This window comes from Bipolaris victoriae, assembly GCF_000527765.1.
Source record: "Bipolaris victoriae FI3 unplaced genomic scaffold scaffold_28, whole genome shotgun sequence".
Lineage (NCBI taxonomy): Eukaryota > Fungi > Ascomycota > Dothideomycetes > Pleosporales > Pleosporaceae > Bipolaris > Bipolaris victoriae.
The window spans coordinates 21,025-42,249 of record NW_014575364.1 but is presented as its reverse complement, the minus strand read 5'-3'; the positions used below and the strand labels follow the sequence as shown (position 1 = coordinate 42,249).

Below are 21,225 nucleotides of genomic sequence, written 5' to 3'. Positions count from 1 at the left end.
TCAAAAACAACATGCTTCATGAAACACAGAGTGTACGAACATAAAAACTTGTAAACTATACATTGACAACCAGAACTTATACACTACGTCTCTCTCGTTACCTTACCCTTTTCTCACCCAAGTATGCTATTTCTACGCTTCCTCCTCATATGCTCCTCAAGTACTTTCCGTTTCCATGCCCATCTCATCTAGCCTTCCCGACTTTTTTTTATTGTTTCTTTTCCAGAAGGATTTACTGAATATCGAACAGCTGCTTGAGCTGCACGATCAATTTCCACTCCTCCTGACTGACATCGCTTCTGAAAAACTCCTTGAGCGTATCAATACTCTTCCTGCTCACGGCAGAGTACAGCGTATCGCCCTCTTCCAAGTGACGACCGTACATAGGCTGGCTGCTGGCTTCAATCTTGACAGCGACGGAAGGCTGACCCTTCTTACAAATCTGCATCGGCTTGTGGTCTCGCTCAATGGATGTACTGTGACGGATTAGCAGATTATATATCGTAGAGGATTACAAGACTTACACTCTTCCGAGTTGAATGATTTCCTTGGTGCCAGTGGCAGCATTCTTCTTGATTGCGCAGATTGGAGTTGTCATTCTCAAAGCACCTTCAACAACATCCACACCAATGATGATGGGATTGGTCTTGTTGAAGACGGCAACGGGCTTGAGTACGCACGGGAAGACAGCCAACATCTTGGACTCCTCCTTCCTTTGCTCCTCAAGTTGCTTCATATGCGCCGTGAACTTGTCAAACAAATGGTAGATGATATCCGCTTCGAAGATCTTGACGCCAATCTCCTCAGCGAAGGCTTTGGCTTCCTTGTCAACCTTGACATCAAAACACAACATGACGGCATACTCTTTGGCCTTTTCTAACATGATTCCTGCACGAAGCACATCTTTCCTGAAGACAGGTCCGATGGAGATGGTAGAGACGGGAATCTTGGAAACGCGCAGGAACTCGAGCAACGCCTCAAGAGATCCGAGAGTGGAGGCCTGAACGGAAACACCACGACCAGTCTTGGATACCTTGCTGAGCAGGTGGGCGAGGTCACCCATGACTTCGTCCATGAGGTCTTCTTCGTCGTCATCCGGACCAACAACGAGTAGTCGCGAACCAGCAATGGCTTGGTCAAGACCATCGGCAGCAATCTTGATACCCATGGCAGCCTTGACTTCCTTGTTGTGTACGTATTGAGATTTGACACGCAACTCCTTCATCTCGGCAGGCGTTAAGAGCGCTCGAATATTCGTTGCTATGGGTTCTGGATTACCGCACAACACAATTCGATCACCCTCATGAAGCACACCGTTTGACAGGATGACATCGATTGTCGTACCGAGACCTTCAATGACCTTGACTTCGAGAACAGTACACTCGACCTCGGAGAGGTACATGAGGTTGTTGGTCAGGCGTTCTTGAGTAAGTTTGACAATGAGCTTGATCATATCTGGAATACCCTCTCCGGTGTGTGCCGAGGTCGGGCATACGGACACATACTTTGACATGTTCTTGTTCTTGAAGAAGAGCTCCGAGTTGAAACCCTGTTCTTGCAGCTGCGTGCGAACAAAGTTCCATCGCTCCTCGAATTCACTCTGGACGGACTGTTTCTGCAGGCTGAAACTGTCCTCAAAACCGTTGTTGTCAATCTTCTTCCAGCCGAACAGACGATCAATCTTGTTGAGCGCCACGATGAAAGGTGTTCGCTTGTCTCGGAGAAGCTTCATGGACTCGATAGTCTGGGGCTCAAGACCGTGCATAATGTCAATGACGAGGATGGCAATGTTACAGAGCGATGAACCGCGAGATCGGAGGTTGGTGAAAGACTCGTGACCAGGTGTGTCAATGACGAGGAGACCGGGAACGTTGAAGACGAATTCGTTATTCTTGTTGACAACCGCAGTCTTCTTCTGGAGTGCTTCGACGGGGAAGTAAGTGGCACCAATCTGTTGGGTGATACCTCCAGCTTCGCCTTCCTGCACATTGGTCTGTCGAATCTTGTCAAGCAACTTCGTTTTACCGGTATCGACGTGACCAAGAATACAGCAAATGGGAGAGCGGAGGTTGTCTTTGGACCGGGCTGCCATGGCTTCCTCGTGAGCTTGTTTGCGTCGTTCAGCAGCAGCAGCTTTGCGCGCAGCTTCGGCTCTTTGGGCGGCAGTTCCTTGCTCATCTTCAGACGAGTCGTCACTATCTTCTTCAGAATCTGACTCTGAATTGTCCTTCTTAGCTTCTTCGGCAGCTGCCTTCTCTGCTGCAACCTTCTCTTCCTTGGCCTTCTTCTCGCTCGCCTTGCGCTCTTCTTCCTCGTCGGTATCGACGTCCCAGCTGTCTTTGACGCCATCTAGCTCGTCGGCTTGCGCCTCCCAGTCGTCTGCAGAGTCTCCATCTTCACCTTTCTTTGCTTCTGCATCGAGGCGGGCTTTCTCGGCCTCTTCGGCTGCCTTGGCGGCTTGTTCCTCAGCTAGCCTGAGTTCTTCCATCTTCTTGGCAGCCTCTTCAGCCTCACGAGCCTCCTTCTCCTTTTGACTCTCACCCTTCTTCTTCTTTTTCCGGTCATCATATACTGGCTTCTTCTTCTTTTCAGGCTCGTCAGCCAGGCCTGCGACCTTTGTGTTTCCTTGTTCGAGCAACTGCTGTAGACGTAGCTCGTTCTTGGCTTTTGCTTCCTTTTGGGCTTTGGTCATGTACTTGCCCTCTTTCTTGAGCTGCTCAATCTTTTCCTTCTCCCTTTGCTTCTTCAACGCCTTGGCCTCTTCTTTGCGCTTTTGCTCCTCTGCCTCTTGTCGCTCCAACTCGAGTAGCCTTTCTCTTTCTTCGGCCTCGGCGCGCGCAATCTCCTCTTCTCTCTTCCTACGCTCTTCCTGTTGTTTCTGAAGGGCGGCTAGAGCAGGGTTGATCTTCTTCTTCTTGCCACCAGCAGCAGGGGCGGCCTCTGCAGCAGGTGTAGGCGTAGAGGCGGCGGCGGCTGGCTTGGACTCGGCAGCCTTTTCAGGTTCGGCCTTTGCAGGGCCACTGGCCTTCTTCTTCGCAGCCTACAACGATTTGTTAGTCGAGAACAATGCCGAGTGCTTCTACAACGACAAACGTACCAGTTCCTTCTTTCGCTGCTTCTCCTTCTCCTTTTTCTCCTTTTCCTTCTCCGCCTTGGTTTTCACTCGCGGCGCATCCGTAGGCTTCTCCTCTGCAGGCTCTTCTGCCTTTGCAGCACCGCCCTTGCCCTTCTTCTTGCCGTAGTTGCCAGCGAAAACGTCGTCATCATCGTCGTCGAAGCCCCCTTCTTGTGGTGCCTTGTCCTGGAAGTCTCCACCTGCACCGTCAGCAGGCGGATCTTCGCCTTCGACATCTGGGTTGGCGCCCTTCTTGTTCTTCTTCTTGCCACGCTTTGCGAGGGCAGCCATCAGGCCTCCGCCTGCGGCATCGTCCTCTGCAGCAGCATCTTCAGGCTCTGCTTCTGCTGCATCCCCATTCTGTGGCGCAATGGTCTCGCCTAACTCGGCCTCCCAGTCGTCATCCTGCGCCTTCTTGTTGCCCTTCTTCTTTGGCGGCATTGTGTATCAAGTGTATTAAGTCGAGCGGTTATGCGAGATGGAATATGCAGTCGCCGTGAAGAAGACGTTCCGGTGACGAGCACAGCGCAATCACGCTCGGAAGGCGAGTGGAGGGGAAGTTCAGTGCGAGGCGGCGGATGTGGTACTAGCGCTGTCAAGCTTCAAGCAGCAGATGAAGGAGTGGCCAACAACTGTCAGTAAAACTGGAGCCCAACCGAACCCAGGTCCCGTGAGTCAAAGACTTCAACCAATGAAGGCCTGGACCGTACGTGGAAAAAGAGCGTTGTAGAAACTTGCACCCAGAAGCCACAGCAAAGGCTAAACGCACACACGAGGCAGCGAATTTCCGTTTGTTATCGATTGTTCTGTGCGGCGGCGGCGGGCGACTTTGGAGGGGTAATTCTGCAGGCGCTCGGACCACCCACCCATGGGCAGTAGAGTTCACCTGGTCACCAGCATCAGCAAGAATATATCTAATCAAAGATATGGACACGAAAGTGATAAGACAAGCTACTAGAACACATTCAAGGCGGGGGTGATTACGTTTCAATGCCTCATGGTGAGACGTGCTTATCTTACGGCGGTATATCTACTCCTATTTTTTTTCCCTTCCCAATGCAAAACCAGTATAAGTGACTGACTATAGCTGCGACCGTTCCATAACTCTAAAAGAATAAACGCCCCTTTCAAATTAAACTCCGACCGAATAGAATGCGACATTAGGTAATGATGACGGCAGAAGCTCGATGTTATAAGCTAGCATCGCACGGCAAAACACAAAGTAACAAGCTCAAAAGCCCTAGTACAGCTGGCCACTGATGAGCAGCGACTCGACCGCAGAACCAATAAACTGCTTCTTGAGCGTGAGATCACATCCAAATCTATTAAACTGTTAGTTGAAGCCATAAGAAGGAATTTCAGAAAACCATACCTTTGCTCTAGCTCACTCTTGATCTGCTTCTTGGTGACATTCATGAGGTCAGACTTGGACAGAATATCCTTGATCTCAACCAGGATGGCCTCATCGCTTGGCAGGTTGGCCATCTCCATACTGTCCATTCCATGACCGCTGTGCGCGAGACTCAGTCGTGAATGGTTGTCGTAGCGGGGAAGATTGAGATGAGACATGGATCGAGATGGGGCCATGCCTCCGTACTCTGAGCCAGCGACAGATGCGTTTCCGAATGGCTTCCTGGTGGCGTATGTGTAACCGGAAACCTCCGAGCGGTCATCGCGGATTGTGTGCTGCTCCCACATCTCTGCCTGGTATTCTTCCCATCGCTTCTTGGGAATGGATGCAGGGTCGAACTTGCCCTCGTCTGATACAACGATATTCTGACCCTTTTCACCAACGATAAGACGTGTGTTACCCCATGAGAAATCGTCCATGAACCAGAAAGAGTACAATGGGAGGGCGAAAGAGAAGACCGGAGTGGCAAAGATGTAGATGATCATCCAGCCAATCATTTCCCATTTGCGTCGGACAATGAAGATGATTGCTTGCAAACCATAGATTGCACCCAAGAGAATGAATGCCGTTATGGGTACAACGTCCGGCGTGTAGATCAGCACATAAGCAAGGTAACCAATGTAGATGATAATGACGGGCTGGACAACGGTCGAAAGAAGATCCATGAAGACAATGAAGCGCATACTGAAACAGCAGAAACCACACAGTTGCTGCAGCGGAATCAGTTCGACCAAGTTGTGCACTGTAGAGTTGATCCAGCGACGACGTTGTGAGATGAAGACAGAGAAACTATCAGGAGCGACAGTCCAGGCGTGTGCTCGCATGGTATACTTGGTCTTGTACTTGGGATGGAACTTGATGAGCAGCGTGGTCAGATAACGATCTTCTCCGAGATGCAGCAAGTTCTTGGTGTGCAGCGTATCGACTCGAATCTCTTGATAGGCTTCCACGACTTCTTTGCTGACGAACAATGGCTTTCCAGTCTCGGCAGCGCGGATACGGTACATGGTGAAACAACCGGGAAGACAGGTGACGGAGCCGAACAAACTCTCAAAAGCCTTTGTCAAGTTGTGAGAAATGAAGTATTCGTAAACCTGCATCATCGTGACAAATGAAGACTTGGCGTTACTGAGAGCCGTTTCACCACAAATAGCAAGCAGACGAGTATCGTGAAGGAAAGCAGCAACGAATCGAGTAGCGGAGTCGGATGCAATCTCAGTATCGGCGTCGATTTGCAGCAGGAACTCATAAAAGGTGGGATTGACACCAATGATGTTACGGATGTGGTGATGCATCTCAAGTTCCAGCGGGCTCATGGGAAGATTGTAGTGAACGCGGTTCAAGAACCGCATGAGGACAATCTGGGAGTCACGCTTTCCTCGGTTACCAGGCTTGGAGACTTCAGAGGGCTTTCCGACCTTGACGATGACCAAGAAGGGAACAATGTGACCCTGTACTTCATACAGACCAGAGTAAATCTTGCCCATGTTGTGCTGGCGTTGACCTTCACCCAAACTCTCGAAACTCAATGGGTCTGGGTCTGTGGCTTCCGGTACACCAAGAATGTCGAGCACGATACGGGGAGTTGGCTTGTCGTTTCCTTGACCGATAATCATACCATCGCAGACAATAACGAGGAGTTTACGTTTGTCGTCATACTTCATCCTGGCAGCAGAATCAATGGCACGGCGCAGAGACTCCTCGTCTTCGGTATACGCAGGGACAGTGGCGATGATGAACTTGTCGAGGTTTTCCGGATCGGTTTTGCGACTGAACTGGAGAGCTGCAAGGAACTTGAAAGCAACAATGGCGGCCAACATGATGGAGATGGCAAGCAGGAAGTAGGTAGCAAATTGACACCTTGCCGAGTTCCTCGTGTCGACATCTCCGACGTAGAAGAGGTTGTTGAGACAGGTCAGCATGTTCGACTTGGACTGGGCGTTCAAAGGAAGGTTGTCCCAGTACTTGCTGATATCTTTACCAGCCTGAACTCGGAAAATGTCCACAACAGAGTCTTCCATGAAGTTGGTGTCAATGCCACCGTTACCTTGATCTTGACCAGCGGGGAACTTGACCTGACGACCACCGGGGATGTAGTCCGTGAGGTCGTACACCTTGCCGTTCATGTAAGCGATAGCGTTACTCTTTGAAGCAAGCGTTTTGAGGTACTGAGGACTGTAACCAAGACGTCCCTTCAAGTAGTTGGCCTTGAGGAACATTTGCTGCTCGTACCACCAATCGGGGCGAGAATCGTTGGTGAAGGAGCGGAAGTCGTGATATTGAGCGTTCAAGTCGGTGGCACTGATCAGGTTGTTGACGGTGGAGTCAGTGTAGTTGGAGTTCTTGTAGTTGAGCTGGACGGCAGGGTCGATTCCTTGACCGCTCTTACCCAAGCACAAAGCAGAGACTTGTACAGGGAACAGATTGGTGGCGTCCTTTCCAGCATACTTCTCCAAACTCTTCTGAGGGACAATGCTAGGGTAGTGGTGAGGGATGAATGAGCCAAGATCGTAAACTACACCACGGATGCCCACGTAGGCTTTCCTGTTTTCCTTGCCGTCGAAAGAGGACAATTCGGCAGTGGAGTAGACATTTTGCTTAGGACAAATGACCCTGGGGAAACCAATCATGAGGAAAATGACGAAGGCACAACTCCACCAAATGATCATGTTGATGGCCAGCTTTTCACGCCACGCCATACGAACATCTTTACGGGGGATCCGCCCGATGACTCGGATAGCCCAGTCAGGGATGAGCCAAGTCATGAGGTAAACAATGAAGACCCATCGCTTTCGGCTGCCGGAAACAGGGACTGTTTCGACCTCTTCCAGCTTTGCGTCTTCAGTCTTCTCATCCAAGGCCTTTGGCTGTTCCAAACCGTGGAACATGTCACCGTTGGTGATACCAGATGGGGCTTCTGAACGAGCATCAATGTCTCGAGCGCCGAAATAGTTGCCACCCTTATCATCATAGTATCCGCCAGGCGATGGTGAAAGCAGACCCGCTCGAGCATCGCCAAAAGAGCGGCCAGCATCAGGAGTGTGCAGATTATCATTGGAGTCAACTGGGCCGCGTGCGTAGGAAGTGACACCGGAGATGTTTGCAATCTCGAGCCAGCACTTCTCGCTCAGGAATACACCAGTGGCTCCGACGCGAACTTCATTCTCTCGCCATGGCTTTTGATCGAGAACCATCTCAGCCTTCTCCTTGTCGCTTCCCACGATAGCGAGATCAGTTTGAGCAAGTCCGAGGAATTCGGCAAACGGCATGAAAATGCTGTAATCAGCGACGCGCAAGCGTTGACTAATCTCAGCAATGCCCAAAGCCTGCACCTGCTGGCGCACGCATTTGCTGTCGAATTGGTTGGCAATTCTTCGGTCATTGGGCTTCAAGCAGAAGACGAAGTAGGCATTGGCCTTGCGGAGCGTCGACTCAATGGTCCTCAGAGAACTGATGAATTGACCTGCAGCACCAGTTTGCTTGGCCGATTCGCCAGGCTTCCTGACTCCTGAAGTGGTGCTCTCTGCATCGCTCATGGCGTCCTCGTCGAAAACGTTGAGAGGACGTCCAAAGCGGCCAGTCTTGTCAGCCTTGCGTTTTGCCATGCTTGGCTGGCGGGTAGGCTTGGAGCTGACGGTAGCCTGGACAATGGTGGATTTTTCTTTGGGATGAGACATCTTCTGCAGGGCCTCTTGTCCAAAAAGCTGTTGGATGAAAGGAGCCTGGGCAGACTTGAGCAGATGCATCATGTCACCAGAAATGAGTTCAGCGTTCTCCTCCATAAGACCCTCGACACTGTAGTCTACATCACCAGTGAAATGACGGATGGTGAAGGCAGGCGAGGTATTGGGTGTGGGGAAGTTGCTTCCCGGCTGCACGACTGTCAGGCTACCTGGAACAATGGCCTGGTTCTTTCCGTCAAAACGCTTGCGAATGGCCTCGAGGAACTGCATGTCGGTTTTACCACGACGCATTTGATCGTCAAGAATGCTGAGCAGTCCGTTGCCTGGCTTCATCAAGCCCGCCTTGACGGCAGTGTTGTCGTAGAATGCCATGGGAGGCAAGGAAATCTCTTCAGCCTCTAGTTCCTGGATTTGACGTTGGAAGAAGCTCTCCTGGCAGAAAGAGATCAAAGACTCATTGGCTGTGTTGTTGAGCAGCTGGTCTAGGGCTGAGCCCGTCGAGGCAAAGTTGGCAAAACCAGGGAAATCTACAAGGGACACGGTGTTGGAGATCTCCTCAGCAGGGACGGAGATTCTTGAGTTCATTTGCTCCATGACCCATGTGACGAGGAGTGAGTAGAGGGAGCGAGCCAGCTCATCTGCGTTGGCGCGGGCACCCTTGGGATCCAACATAACAGTGACACGCTCACGGTACAGCGTCTTGGACTTGTATCGCAGACTCTGCTCGAGACTGGGAATGGACACACCGAGGAACTGGGCAATGGGGTTGAGAGCTTCCTTGTTCTTGACAACAGTGATGGATTCACCACCCTCGTGCGAGTATCCACCGCTCTCGTCGGGTGCGGGTGTTGTGTTCTGGCCCATTTCAAACTCGAGCTGTCCGATGTGCAGAATGGTGGCCATGACCTCGCAAATGCCGGCAATGCTCTCCTTGCCAAACTCGAGCCTTCGGAGGGCAGACTTGAAGTCAGCAAAGCCCTTTGCATCGTCGATGCCCACTTTGAGCTGAGTAGGATGGCCGAGGTATCGCCATCTCTTGTTGGCGCCAATCGAGGCGCGGTTGCCTCCGGAACCGTCGCCACCTATGGCATCAAGGAACAGGTGCTTCTTTTCGTTGGGGCTGGTGCCGGCGAGGAGGTAGTAGAGGACATGGTAGGTACGCTCTCCGGTGGGGACCGAGGCGATGCGGCTGCGCTCGAGACGGTGTGCGAGGAACTGGGCACCGAGGAGAGTGGCGTGATTAGCGGTGGCGGTATTATACTGGAGCTCTAATAAGAGACCAGACTTGGAAGCTTGCGGGGTCGTGAGGGACTTTGTCGTGGTAAAGGCATCGAAAACGAAGTTTGCATGTTCAATCTTCTTGGAGAGGGGCGTGGACGAGTAGGAGAGGAAGGACCTCAGCATGTGACCGCGAATGGTCGTCTTTCCGGAGCCGGACTCGCCGCTGGACGGGGGGTTAGATACAGAAGACAGAGGTGCATGCTATGGGATGAGGAGGGACGTACAGGAAGACGACAGCCTGGTCCTCGGAACGTTGACCGAGACGAGTGTAGGCGCGCTGGGAGAGGTCCTCGGCGGCCTGCTGGGCACTTCCCTCCTTGCCGCCATCGACACCAAGACTCGAGTCTGTGCAAGTGTTGATGGCAACAATGCCTTGTGAGGAGAGATGGGCAATGGGGAGATGTGCGTGGTAGCGACTGGCGAGGGCAGAAGTCAGGCCCGTGTCGTTTTGCTGATGCTGGGGCAGCGAGGGCAGCGAGGGATTCTGCAGCGGGTTGGAAGCCATGGTGTGCAGACGCGTCCCCGTGGGAGCGTGAGTAGCGACCGTGGAAGTCAGGCAAGGGCGGCCGCGAATTCAGACGGCAGGAGCGGGTGAGATTGAGGAGGTGCTGGCTGGGTAGGGTGAATGTCTACGACAAGACAGCGGCGGCCGTGTCCGTAGGGCTGGGCTGCACAACTAGGGGGGCGGACAGAGCAGCCAGAAGAAAAAAACGAAGGCGTCACGACAAACGAAGTGACTGGCAGGCCCAAGAAGAGGAATTACAAACAGCGAGCGTGATGAAAGGTTTACAGTACAAACGAACGAAGGTAGAAGACGTCCAGGGCCGTTGCTAGTAGCTGGCAAAGGGGTCTCGGTGGTGGAATACTGGCCGTCTGCGAGATGCGAGGGTGCATGGGCCGTGGTATGCCTGTAGCTAGCCAGTTGCTAGTACGCTTTGCCCGACGGGCGCACAGATCGAGACATGGCGCGGGTTGACCAGGAGACGCAGCGATCACGAAAAGGGGGCGCAAAAATAGAATAGAATACAGCACAAGCGGGCTATTGCGTCTCGCATCCGCCTCGACGGCTCCACCCGTCTGCTTTGGTTGATGCGGCCAAGCAGGAGAAGCCTCTGCGGAGCATTTCCAATTCTTTGGCACCCACGGCAATATGACCGTTTCTTGCTCAACGCTCTCCAGGATACATGGGCGGGGGAGGAGACGAGACGAGAGGGGGAAACAAGCACAAATGCACCACCAGAGGGTGCGCTGTGGCCGTCCGGTAAAGGATTGTTGAGCCTGTTGACTGCGGAGGCGGAACTATGGGGAAGAAGAAGCAGACGAGCAAGCTGAAGAAGCAAGACATGACTTACCACTACTGGTGTTCGCAGCGCAGGCCAGCAAGTCGGGTGGCGGCAACGACGCCTACTGACTGCATGTTGCAATGCACTAGAGGGCTGGGGAGGGTGTATCGATTGCGTAGCCAACGTTGCAGTCGTCAGCTCGAGACACGGCTGCTCCCAGAGAAGCGGACCATCACGTGACTGCCGATTCTGCACACCAGCGCTAGAATCTATCGAGGCCCACCGCTCCACCAGGTCGAGGGCGGACCACACACGCACACACACGAGCACATGTCCGTCAGTACGTCCGTCCGTACTATATACACACGCTACACATGTACGCATGTCCATCCTGCACCATTCATAGGTACATCCAATACAGGGCCATACTGCTGACCGAGCACAAAGGCGGAGGATTGACTCGTCTCCTGATGCGCGTGCGTGGCCAAATTGAGAGGTGAAACGGTCGTCGACATGGCGGGCGAGGCGTGCACATGTCCCCCGTAGATGAAGGGGGAGCCCGTGTGAATATTGGGAAATGCATGCCAGGCCTGCGACACCACGACCACCGCGGCCCCCCTGCGCTCGACAACAAGATTTTGATCATGGCGCCGGCAGCGATCCCCACGGGCCCAGGCGGGCAGCGGGCAGCCGTCGCCTGCCTCTTCTTTATCGATACCTGACTGGCGGCATGGCATGACATTGTCTGACAAGCAAAAACGCGCATCCTCGTTCGTTTTTTGCCATCACGCCGCCCATTGCTCGCCAGACTTTGTCCATCAACGGCACAAAACAGTAAACGGGCTAAATATAGGGGGGTGGGTAGGCTCGTCAGCCTTCTTTTCCGCCAGCGCCACCCGCTCGTATTGGACCACGGGGACGACGAGGACCAAGAGCCGCCATCCATGTTTGGTTGCGTAGTAATGCATTGATGCTGCTGCACCCGCTTCATCGCCATCCATACACGCCGCCCTACTAACCCCCCCTAACCATACCGCGCCATTCCGCTTTCGTTCTGGCCGCCCATCCCCCATCGCCTCGAGCCAACAAACATCGCCGGCCTGCTCTGCTGCTCTCTATCTGCGTCCGACGAGTCTCTCTCGTTGTGTATGTGTGTGTGCCGTTTTCTTCTTTCTTCATACAGTCGTTTAATCCATTCACTCGCTATCCTGCCTCTTGCTGTCGCGTCCAGCACCAGGCGCTAATCCACATCTCCTCCCGCCCGTCCCTGACACTTTGGGACCGTGGTACACTTGACACGCCCTTACACCTGGCAAACCCTCGTTATAGCATCGACGCCCACGCATCTACAGAAGGGGCGACCCGCCTCAGCCCGTCACCATGAGCTTCGTCAACAACTCCCGCATGTCCGTCTACTCGACGGCCTCGACTTCCGCGCCGCGTGGTGGAGCCCAGCCCACGCAGACTTCCACCACCACGCTGCTCAACACCCTTAACTCGGCATACAAGAATGGCCGCTCATACAACCTTGAGGCCAGCACCAGCCTCGTCGTCAACACCTGGGTCAATGCCAAGAGCATCATTGACAACCGTATTGGCGGCACCGTCGACCTCGAGCTGGGCCGCAAGGCGTGGGAACACGCTCGCAGGAGAGCAGAAGACGGGTGCATAGTTCTGGCGTAGGCTCTTCCCAATCACGACTGCATTTCGTGCCATTTTCACTAACAATACTTCAGTTCGCTCCATGAATCAAGCCCCTCGCTATTTTCTCCCTTCGTGTCTAGTCTGCCGCTCTCGCTTCCCTCCAACTTTTACATCGCCCTTGAGGCTCTCAAGGCATTCACCCACTGTGTCACCCCCCAAAATCCTTCCGCGCCCCGATACTCTGCATTGGCCTCCATCTTCACTATTAATCTTGCTGGTACTGTTGTCGGTGCCGAGATCAAGCTGTCCACATCCGGCCTTGATGTCCAACAGGGCCTACTCCAGATTCCCTCGCAAGCCGGTTTCCGTGCGTTTGACGTCTTTTACTACCTCAACTCCAGCTCTGCATCGAGACAGGAGAAGGAATATCTCGACATCCAGTCCCTCGACAAATACGCCCTTCTCCGCCGCTCCGGCACCTACGAACCCCCTTCTTACCTCCCCGATGCCGACGATGCCGCCGCCGCCGAGGATTTCCGCGCCAACCTCAAGGCTATTGGCATCAAGGGTCAGAAGATGACCAGCCTCATCAGCTGCCTGACTGGTCTGCTCAAGCTTGGCAATACCTTGGACTACTTCATGGATGAGGAGTCTCTTGCAGCCGTGTGCGAAGATGTCGAGACTCTCATGGATCTGCCCGAGGGCACCCTTCGCCAGAAACTCGCCTCCAACGAGCGCGAAGTTGTCATCGGTGGTCTCTACGAGGCTATTGTGGACTTTGTCATTGTCCACGCCAATGCCTCCATCAAGAGCGAAATCCAACGCGCCAAGAATGGTTACGCTATGGATGACAGCGATGGCAGTGGTATCATGACACCTGGTGGATCCGAGGACGGAGACATTGTCAACATCACTGTTGTCGATATTCCCAGCCGTGAGCTTGGTAAGGCGGTCGCACTTCGTACCGTCTTCGACGATAGCGAAGGCATCAATGCCGAGATGCGCGAAGACGGCGTACCCGTACCCCCAGTCGCTAACGCGGTGCTTGAGAGCATGAGGGAGGCCATGCAAGTCTGCGGTGCCGACCTGGGTATCAATGGCGCAGCTCTGCGCGAGAAAGAGGGCGACTTGGAGAGGCGCGAGACTGTCCTAGACAAACTCGGTCTCGAGATTCCAGACCAAGACAACTTCGTGAAGAAACTGCTATACCCCGTGCCCAACGGCGGTATCGTTCTCGGCAAGCACGGCCGCTTCGATCTGGCCATGACTGTGGCTAGCAGCAGAGTCTGGTTTCAGCTCGCACTTCACCCCTCCGACAGCATCCCTACATCCTTGAACCAGGATCTGAACTCCACATGGCAAGCGGGTGTCATCTCCCGCCAACTACGTGAGTGGCGTCTCCCAGAATGGGCCAACCGACGCAACCGCAACCTTGACTTCACTGCTGATTTTGATCACCACGAGTTCCATGACCGATATGCTCCTCTTGGTTGCATGGACGGCCAGGAAGGTATTCAAAATTGGGTTCTACAGCGTGGCTGGAGCAACGGCGAAGTTGTGGTTGGAAAGGAGCGTGTATGGGTCAGAGAAGGCGTATGGTGGGAAGCAGAGTCACAACTCGACCTCAAGACCCAAGAATTTGGTGCTTCTGGCATCATGGGAGGCATGGTTGGTGCTGGTGCTATGGACAGCGCATACAACAATCAGCTCCCACCCACTGCGAGCACCTTCTTCCCGCCTCTTCCCGACGCGCGATCGGCCACTCCTCAAAATCCGTTCCAGAGCACGACTAGTCTTCACGCGGGCGTTGCTGCGGATGCCAAATCTCTTGCTCCCACCGCCCTTACAGTTCCAACTACTGGACCTGGTGATTACGGTCTTGGTATGAAAGGCGATGAAAACAAGGGTGTCTCTTACTTTGATCTCGAGAATTCCGGCAATGGTGTCGTCACTCAGACCAGTTTGACCACTTCCCGAAGAATATGGGTTGCATTCGTCTGGGCAGTCACATTTTGGGTCCCTTCACCACTGCTCAAATGGGTTGGGCGAATGAAGCGACCTGATGTTCGCATGGCATGGCGAGAAAAGCTCGTTCTGGTTATACTCATTATGCTGCTCAACGCGACCATTGTCTTCTACATTGTCGCTTTTGGTAAACTCCTGTGTCCCAATAAAGACAAGGTATGGAACACGAAAGAAGTGGCCGCTCACCAGGGCGCAAAGGATTACTTTGTCAGCCACCACGGTACTGTCTACGATTTGACCTCTTTCTGGAAGAAGCAGCACAGTGACTCCAACACGGAGACCACCAACGAGCGCATGATGGAAATGGCCGGAGCCGACATGGACCCCTACATCATCCCCCCGCTATATCTTGCCTGCCCCAATCTCATCCAGGATACCCCCCAGAACCGTGTCTTGCAGTTGAAGCTCAACACCTCCATCTCAGAGAGCCTCAACTCTCTGGCTGTGCACACTTCCGGCTCGCAAACCAACATGCCTGACAGCAAGGCTTTGAAACAAGAAGACTGGTACCCCAAAGTGTTCCTCCCGGCTATCAAACAATACCGCAAGGGAGAACTTGTCTGGAAAATTGACGACATCAAAAATCAAGGCCAAGACAACAACCGCATGTGGTTCAGGCTCAAGGAAAAGGTTTACGATTTGACAAACTACTTCGTTACAATCGACTATATGCAAGACCTTCCCCAGTACAACTTCCTCGACCCCAAACTAGTGGACATGGTTAAGAACAACGCCGGTGGCGAGCTTTCGGAGGACTTTTCGAACAAACTCAACGACACTTCACAAGCCTTCAATCTTCAATGCCTGGACAATCTCTTCTACGTTGGTAGGACGGATTTCCGTAAGGATGCCAAGTGTGTGGTCAACGATTACATCCTTCTCGCCTTTACCATTATGCTCTGTTCAGTCATTGTCATCAAGTTCTTGGCTGCTCTCCAATTGGGTTCCCGAAAGCGCCCGGCCAACCAGGACAAATTTGTCATTTGCCAAGTTCCAGCATATACCGAAGGCGAGGACTCTATCCGAAAGAGTGTCGACTCTCTCACTGCTCTCGCATACGACAACAAGCGCAAACTCATCTGTGTCATTTGTGACGGAATGATTGTCGGAGGTGGTAACGATCGCCCTACCCCCAAGATTGTGCTCGACATTCTTGGTGTTGATCCCAAGGTCGACCCGCCAGCGCTTCCCTTCTGGTCTGTTGGTGAAGGAAGCCAGCAGCTCAACTACGGCAAGGTCTACTCCGGTCTCTACGAATTTGAAGGCAACGTTGTTCCGTACATTGTGGTCGTCAAGATGGGCAAGGAGTCTGAACAATCCAAGTCCAAGCCTGGTAACCGTGGAAAGCGTGATTCTCAGATCTTGCTCATGAGCTTCCTCAACCGTGTCCACCACCGATCTGCTATGAACCCTCTCGAGCTTGAAATGTTCCACCAAATCAACAACATTATCGGTGTGGACCCTGAGCTGTACGAGTATCTGCTCATGATTGATGCCGATACCCTAGTCAAGCCTGATTCTCTCAACCGTCTTGTGGCAGCCTGTACCCACGACTCCAAGATTGCCGGTATCTGTGGTGAGACGAGCTTGGAAAATGAGGACAGATCCTGGTGGACTATGATCCAAGTTTACGAGTACTACATTTCGCATCATCTGTCAAAGGCTTTCGAAAGTTTGTTTGGCAGTGTTACCTGTTTGCCTGGTTGGTGAGTATTTTGTCATTGACTCCATGACTACACCGTTACTAACGTGCTTTAGTTTCACTATGTACCGTCTCCGTACTGCCGACAAGGGCAAGCCTCTGCTTATCTCGGACAAGATCATCAAGGACTATGCCGACTGCGTTGTTGACACACTGCACAAGAAGAACCTGCTCTCACTTGGTGAGGATCGTTATCTGACCACCTTGATGACCAAGTACTTCCCTCACATGTCGTACAAGTTTATTCCCGACGCCTACGCTCTCACTGCTGCTCCTGATACCTGGAGCATTTTGCTTTCTCAGAGACGTCGATGGATCAACTCCACCATTCACAACTTGGCTGAACTTGTCTTCTTGAAGGATCTCTGCGGTTTCTGTTGTTTCTCCATGCGATTCGTCGTCTTTGTCGATCTTTTCGGTACTCTCATCCTGCCATCTATTTGCGCATACTTGGTCTACCTAGTCTACATGGTCTCTTCCGGCACAGGACAATTTCCCTTGCTGTCCATTATCATGTTGGCTGCCGTGTACGGTCTGCAGGCACTCATCTTCATCATCAAGCGACAGTGGCAACACGTTGGATGGATGATCATCTACATCATGGCGTTCCCCATTTACTCACTGGCGCTTCCCATGTATTCGTTCTGGAAGCAGGACGATTTCTCGTGGGGTAACACTCGTGTCGTTATTGGTGAACAAGGAACCAAGCAAGTCCTCACGACTGACGAAGAGGGTTTTGATCCAAAGGCCATTCCCATGATGCGATGGGACGAGTACGCTGAACGCAACGACCTCCCTGGTCGCCGTGGTCTCCCCGGTATGGGTACTGAGAAGGGCGGCTTCAACGCACACGAGGACGAGGCTTACGAGATGAACGACATGCAATCCGTCTACTCGTCAGTCAAACCAGCATCGACCGTCCTGTCCAACATGCATCACATCTCGCACATGCCACCTCAGTCTCCCGGTCCCTATCAGGGCATGCAGGGACGCCAGTCGACATACTCGCACATGACGCGGTACCAAGACAACCCACAAGACGGCCGTCTCATGTCCATGGGCAACATGAGCGACCACTACCGCAACAACACGGCGTCTCCCTATGGCCAACGCCAGAGCATGGCCGGCTTCCAGAGCTCGGACAACCTCATGGCGTCTACACCACCGATTCGCGGACGAAGCCCTCTTAGCTATGGTGCCAGCCAGTCACGCCCAGGCAGCACTACCAACTTCCAGACCATGATGAACGGACCTAGTGATGGTCAGATCATCGAGACTGTACAGGCGTGTCTCAAGGACGCGGATCTGGACCGGGTAACGCGCAAGCAGATCATCGCGCTTGCTGAGCAGAGGCTGCAAGTGCAGCTGACGGGCGAGCGCAAGATTTTCCTTGCCCAGGCTATTGATCACGAGCTTGCCAACATGGCTTAAGCAGTGAGGATAGAGCAAGGTTGAAAAAGGTTGCATTTAGCGGTGTTTGTTTGTTACATGTTTTGCACGATGCATGCAGTCTATCATTTGATTGTACATTTTGCACACGGGCGTAAACCAAGTAGGAAAATGCGGGAATCTCTTGTTTTTCGGTTGTATTGACATTGTTGGGTTGATGTGAAGTGTAATAAGGAGTTGCTACGTACTTAGACAAATAAGGATCGAATCGAACCTCAGGGAATGTTTTGTATGTTTTGCTTTATGGTATGAACGTTGTGATTTGAGGTCGTTAGAGTGAGCTGTAGCTGCTGTTTAACAGTCTACATGGGTGCTAAGCTTATGGTTTGGTGGTGGAGAGGATGACGACGATGGGGTGTCGCGGGTTCGGCTAGTCAGTAGCAGCCCGATGGATGGTACGTACCCACCCCCGGGCCAGCACCAGTCGCGGCCAGACAGCTCCGCCATCCCGACCGCCCGCAACTGTACCCAAACGTCTCCCATACCGCCTTGGTTTACTTTACTTTACTTTCCTTTCCTTCTCAAGGCATACATCACTCCTGCAACATGGCGCCGAATCGCATCGAGCAGGATGAAATCGAAAAGTACTGGGAGATCTTCAGCTCACTTAGCAATGGCGGTACCCATCTAGACGGCGCGCAGGCCGCCCCTGTGCTCAAGAACTCGCACCTCCGAGACGATCAACTAGAGCGCGTGTGGGATCTTGCGGATGTGGACAATGACGGCAAGCTGGACTTTGAGGAGTTTTGCGTGGCTATGCGACTCATCTTTGACCTGATCAATGGGGTATGTCGCACACGACAAAGTCAGGCATCATATGCGTACTAATCAGGGTCTCGTAGGTATCGGTCGATGTGCCTAAAGTCCTGCCCGACTGGCTAGTGCCTGAATCAAAAGCACACCTTGTGCAAGCGACACGCGCTCTTACCGGTTCACAACCCGCATACGAGACGGTCGAAGACGATGACGACACACCGGGCCTGCGCGACGGCTTCGACTGGTACATATCACCCGGAGACAAGGCCAAGTACGAGGAAATCTACACTGCGAACCGCGACGGCCACGGCAACATCACCTTTGACAGCCTGGCTGGGCTGTTTGACAGTCTCGAAGACGTGCCAGACTCGGACATACGCTTTGCATGGAACCTGGTCAACCCAAAGGCAAGAGAAAGTGTAGGCAAAGACGCTGCTCTGACTTTCCTGCACATTCTCAACCAACGAAGCGAGGGATTCCGCGTCCCACGCAGTGTGCCCCCGTCGCTACGGGCAAGCTTCGAAAAGGCGCACATAGACTACGACATCAACTCTAGCGCTAACTCGCGATGGGCGGCCTCGCGCGATGAGAACACAGCCTCGGGCCGCAAAGCAAAGTTTGGCGACGCATACCTCACACGCCTGGGTGTCGGTGACCGCGCGAACAGCTACGGTGCGCGAGGCGGAAAGGGCACTGATTTTGGTGGCCGCACAACAGAAGACTGGGAAGAGGTCCGGCTTAAGAAGCAGCTGCGTGAGCTTGAGCAAAAGATGGCGGATGTGGAGAAGGAAGTCGAGAAGAGGCGGCATGGCCGCAACACAGATAGCAAGCCGGCACTGGTTAAGCGTGAGTTAGAGCTCTTGCTTGACTACAAGCGCAACGTGCTCAAAGAGCTCGACAATGACGACGGAGGTGCAGTCAAGGGGCTGGGCGGTATTAGGGAAGAGATTGAGACGGTGAGAGAACAAGTTGAGGGGTTACAGGCGCATTTGGAGAGTAGAAAGGCCGTGTTGGAGGATCTGAGGAGACAGATTGAGGATGAGAGGTAGAAAGCTGGGGAATATAACTTTAGACGTGATCAAAAGTTGTAATTTAATGCATGGATAACAAGGGTTGTCCACCATTAGAAATTTCATTCAGCAGACTTTGTATGCTTATGTCATGATCAATTTCTCAGAATTATCTGTTACATACATTCGCATTTGTACAAGATTCTCCAGACAATCCACCCAGATCCAAAATAAACAATTGGAGTAGTGATTAACAACAATGAAAAAGAGATCATCGATACAACAACCCCTCCACCTCTTCTGCAATAGCCAAACAACTCGTCAACCCAGGACTCTCAATCGCCAACAAATTAACCCATCCCTCAAACCCATCCTCCTTCTCAATATAAAAATCCTGAAACCCTTTGCCGGCATTCGTTGCCGCCAACTTCCCCAACTTGGGTCGTATACCCACGTAATCCGGGGCTATGGCATCAGCCTGCACGCCGGGTAGATACGTCTTGATGTCTGCAATAGCGGCAGTCAGGTTCTTGGTGTTCGGAGTGTAGTCCGAGGGCGAATCCGTCCACTCGACGTCCGGCCCGAAGCGGATGCGGCCAGAGAGGTCGAGCGTCAGATGCGTGCCCAGCCCCGCGTGGCCTGGTATAGGAGCGGGATAGATGAGGGTGGATGTGCGGGGGCGGGAGCTGCTGTACGAAAAATAGGAGCCTTTTGCGTAAAAGGCGGTTTTCTGGCGTGAAGGGGGCAAGATGGTGTTGGAGAGGGGGATGGCGTAGAGGCCTGCGGCGTTGATGAGGGTTTCTGCTGTTATGGTGCTTGTTTCTTCGGTCGTCGTCGTGGTGATTTCCCAGCCTCCGCGGCCAGAATCTATCGGTGTGATACGGGTGACAGGAGAGTTGAAGGCGCAGATTCCGCCGTTGTTTTCAAAGTCGCCTTCGAGGTACTGCATTAGGCTGTGGGAGTCTATGATTCCTGTGCTGGGACTCTCGAGGACGCCTGCTTCGGCGCGGACCTCGGGTTCTCTTGTTGCTGCCTCTTGTTTACTTAGGAATCTTGTCGGTACACCGATGGTCTGAGCGAAGTCGTGCACTTTTTCCAAAGCTTCCATTTGCTCGGTATCTTGTGCTACAATCCATTTTCCCGTGTTGCGGTGGGGAATGCCTTGTTGGGCACACAGTTCGTACAGCAAGTTTTTGCCTCTGATGCAGAGTTTGGTTTTTCGAGAAGAGGGGCCATAGTATAGCCCTGCGTGTATGACTTCGCTGTTCCGTGAACTTGTCTCTGTGCCCGCGGTTCCATGTTTCTCTATCAGGACTGTCGAGGTTGAGGGCCGAGATTGCAATTTACGGGCTATGGCAAGTCCCACGACGCCACCACCTATCACAGCGTGTGTGAAGTCTGCATCTAGGCGAGCTGTGCATGTAAAGGATCTATGAAGAGTTCTTGAGTGTTTGGGAATTTTCGGCGTTGCACGTTGGACGGCGCGAAGTGATAGCATGTTTAATTGCGAATAGTGATGAAAGAAAAGTGTACGTAGGCAAGTAGGGCTACACAGAACCATACGATGACCAACAAGACATGAGAAATTGCGAGATATCGACCATGCAAGAATTGAAAGCTTACTTCGTTGTATCAAGTTTGTATCGATAACCAATGCTTATCTGATCCCTGCAATACTTTCCCGTGACGTAAGGTAAGCTTGTCGTGTGTTCCTGACGCTAATGCAGCGGGGTCTTGCAATCGTGACCGTTCCATTGGAGCCTTTGCACCACATCTTCTGTCATCTATCTAGACGACTTGAGAAAGCAAAAACGCACCCTCCTATTACGTTTCCTAATCAAGTTATACACAGCCTCTTGACTTTGA

At 52.7% G+C, this 21,225-nt stretch overlaps 5 protein-coding genes across 5 annotated transcripts; 2 read left to right on the top strand and 3 right to left on the bottom strand.

Annotated features, from left to right (window-relative positions):
- Positions 1–232: 232 nt before the first annotated feature.
- COCVIDRAFT_95103 (hypothetical protein) lies at positions 233–3,556 on the bottom strand (the record flags this gene model as incomplete). Its single annotated transcript, XM_014702702.1, has 3 exons — positions 233–476; positions 525–3,040; positions 3,098–3,556. The coding sequence occupies 3 exons, from the start codon at positions 3,554–3,556 to the stop codon at positions 233–235; spliced, it is 3,219 nt and encodes a 1,072-aa protein (XP_014558188.1).
- Positions 3,557–4,355: 799 nt separating this feature from the next.
- Positions 4,356–9,995, bottom strand: COCVIDRAFT_95021 (glycosyltransferase family 2 protein; the record flags this gene model as incomplete). Its single annotated transcript, XM_014702701.1, has 3 exons — positions 4,356–4,437; positions 4,488–9,653; positions 9,715–9,995. The coding sequence occupies 3 exons, from the start codon at positions 9,993–9,995 to the stop codon at positions 4,356–4,358; spliced, it is 5,529 nt and encodes a 1,842-aa protein (XP_014558187.1).
- A 2,158-nt stretch (positions 9,996–12,153) lies between these two features.
- COCVIDRAFT_25253 (glycosyltransferase family 2 protein) lies at positions 12,154–17,575 on the top strand (the record flags this gene model as incomplete). Its single annotated transcript, XM_014702677.1, has 3 exons — positions 12,154–12,452; positions 12,510–16,148; positions 16,201–17,575. The coding sequence occupies 3 exons, from the start codon at positions 12,154–12,156 to the stop codon at positions 17,573–17,575; spliced, it is 5,313 nt and encodes a 1,770-aa protein (XP_014558163.1).
- Positions 17,576–18,139: 564 nt separating this feature from the next.
- COCVIDRAFT_95114 (hypothetical protein) lies at positions 18,140–19,398 on the top strand (the record flags this gene model as incomplete). The annotated part of the gene is made up of 2 exons (XM_014702700.1): positions 18,140–18,379; positions 18,436–19,398. 2 exons carry the CDS (start codon positions 18,140–18,142, stop codon positions 19,396–19,398), a joined length of 1,203 nt encoding a protein of 400 aa, XP_014558186.1.
- Positions 19,399–19,630: 232 nt separating this feature from the next.
- COCVIDRAFT_25251 (hypothetical protein) lies at positions 19,631–20,857 on the bottom strand (the record flags this gene model as incomplete). Its single annotated transcript, XM_014702676.1, has 1 exon — positions 19,631–20,857. One exon carries the CDS (start codon positions 20,855–20,857, stop codon positions 19,631–19,633), a length of 1,227 nt encoding a protein of 408 aa, XP_014558162.1.
- Positions 20,858–21,225: the final 368 nt, after the last annotated feature.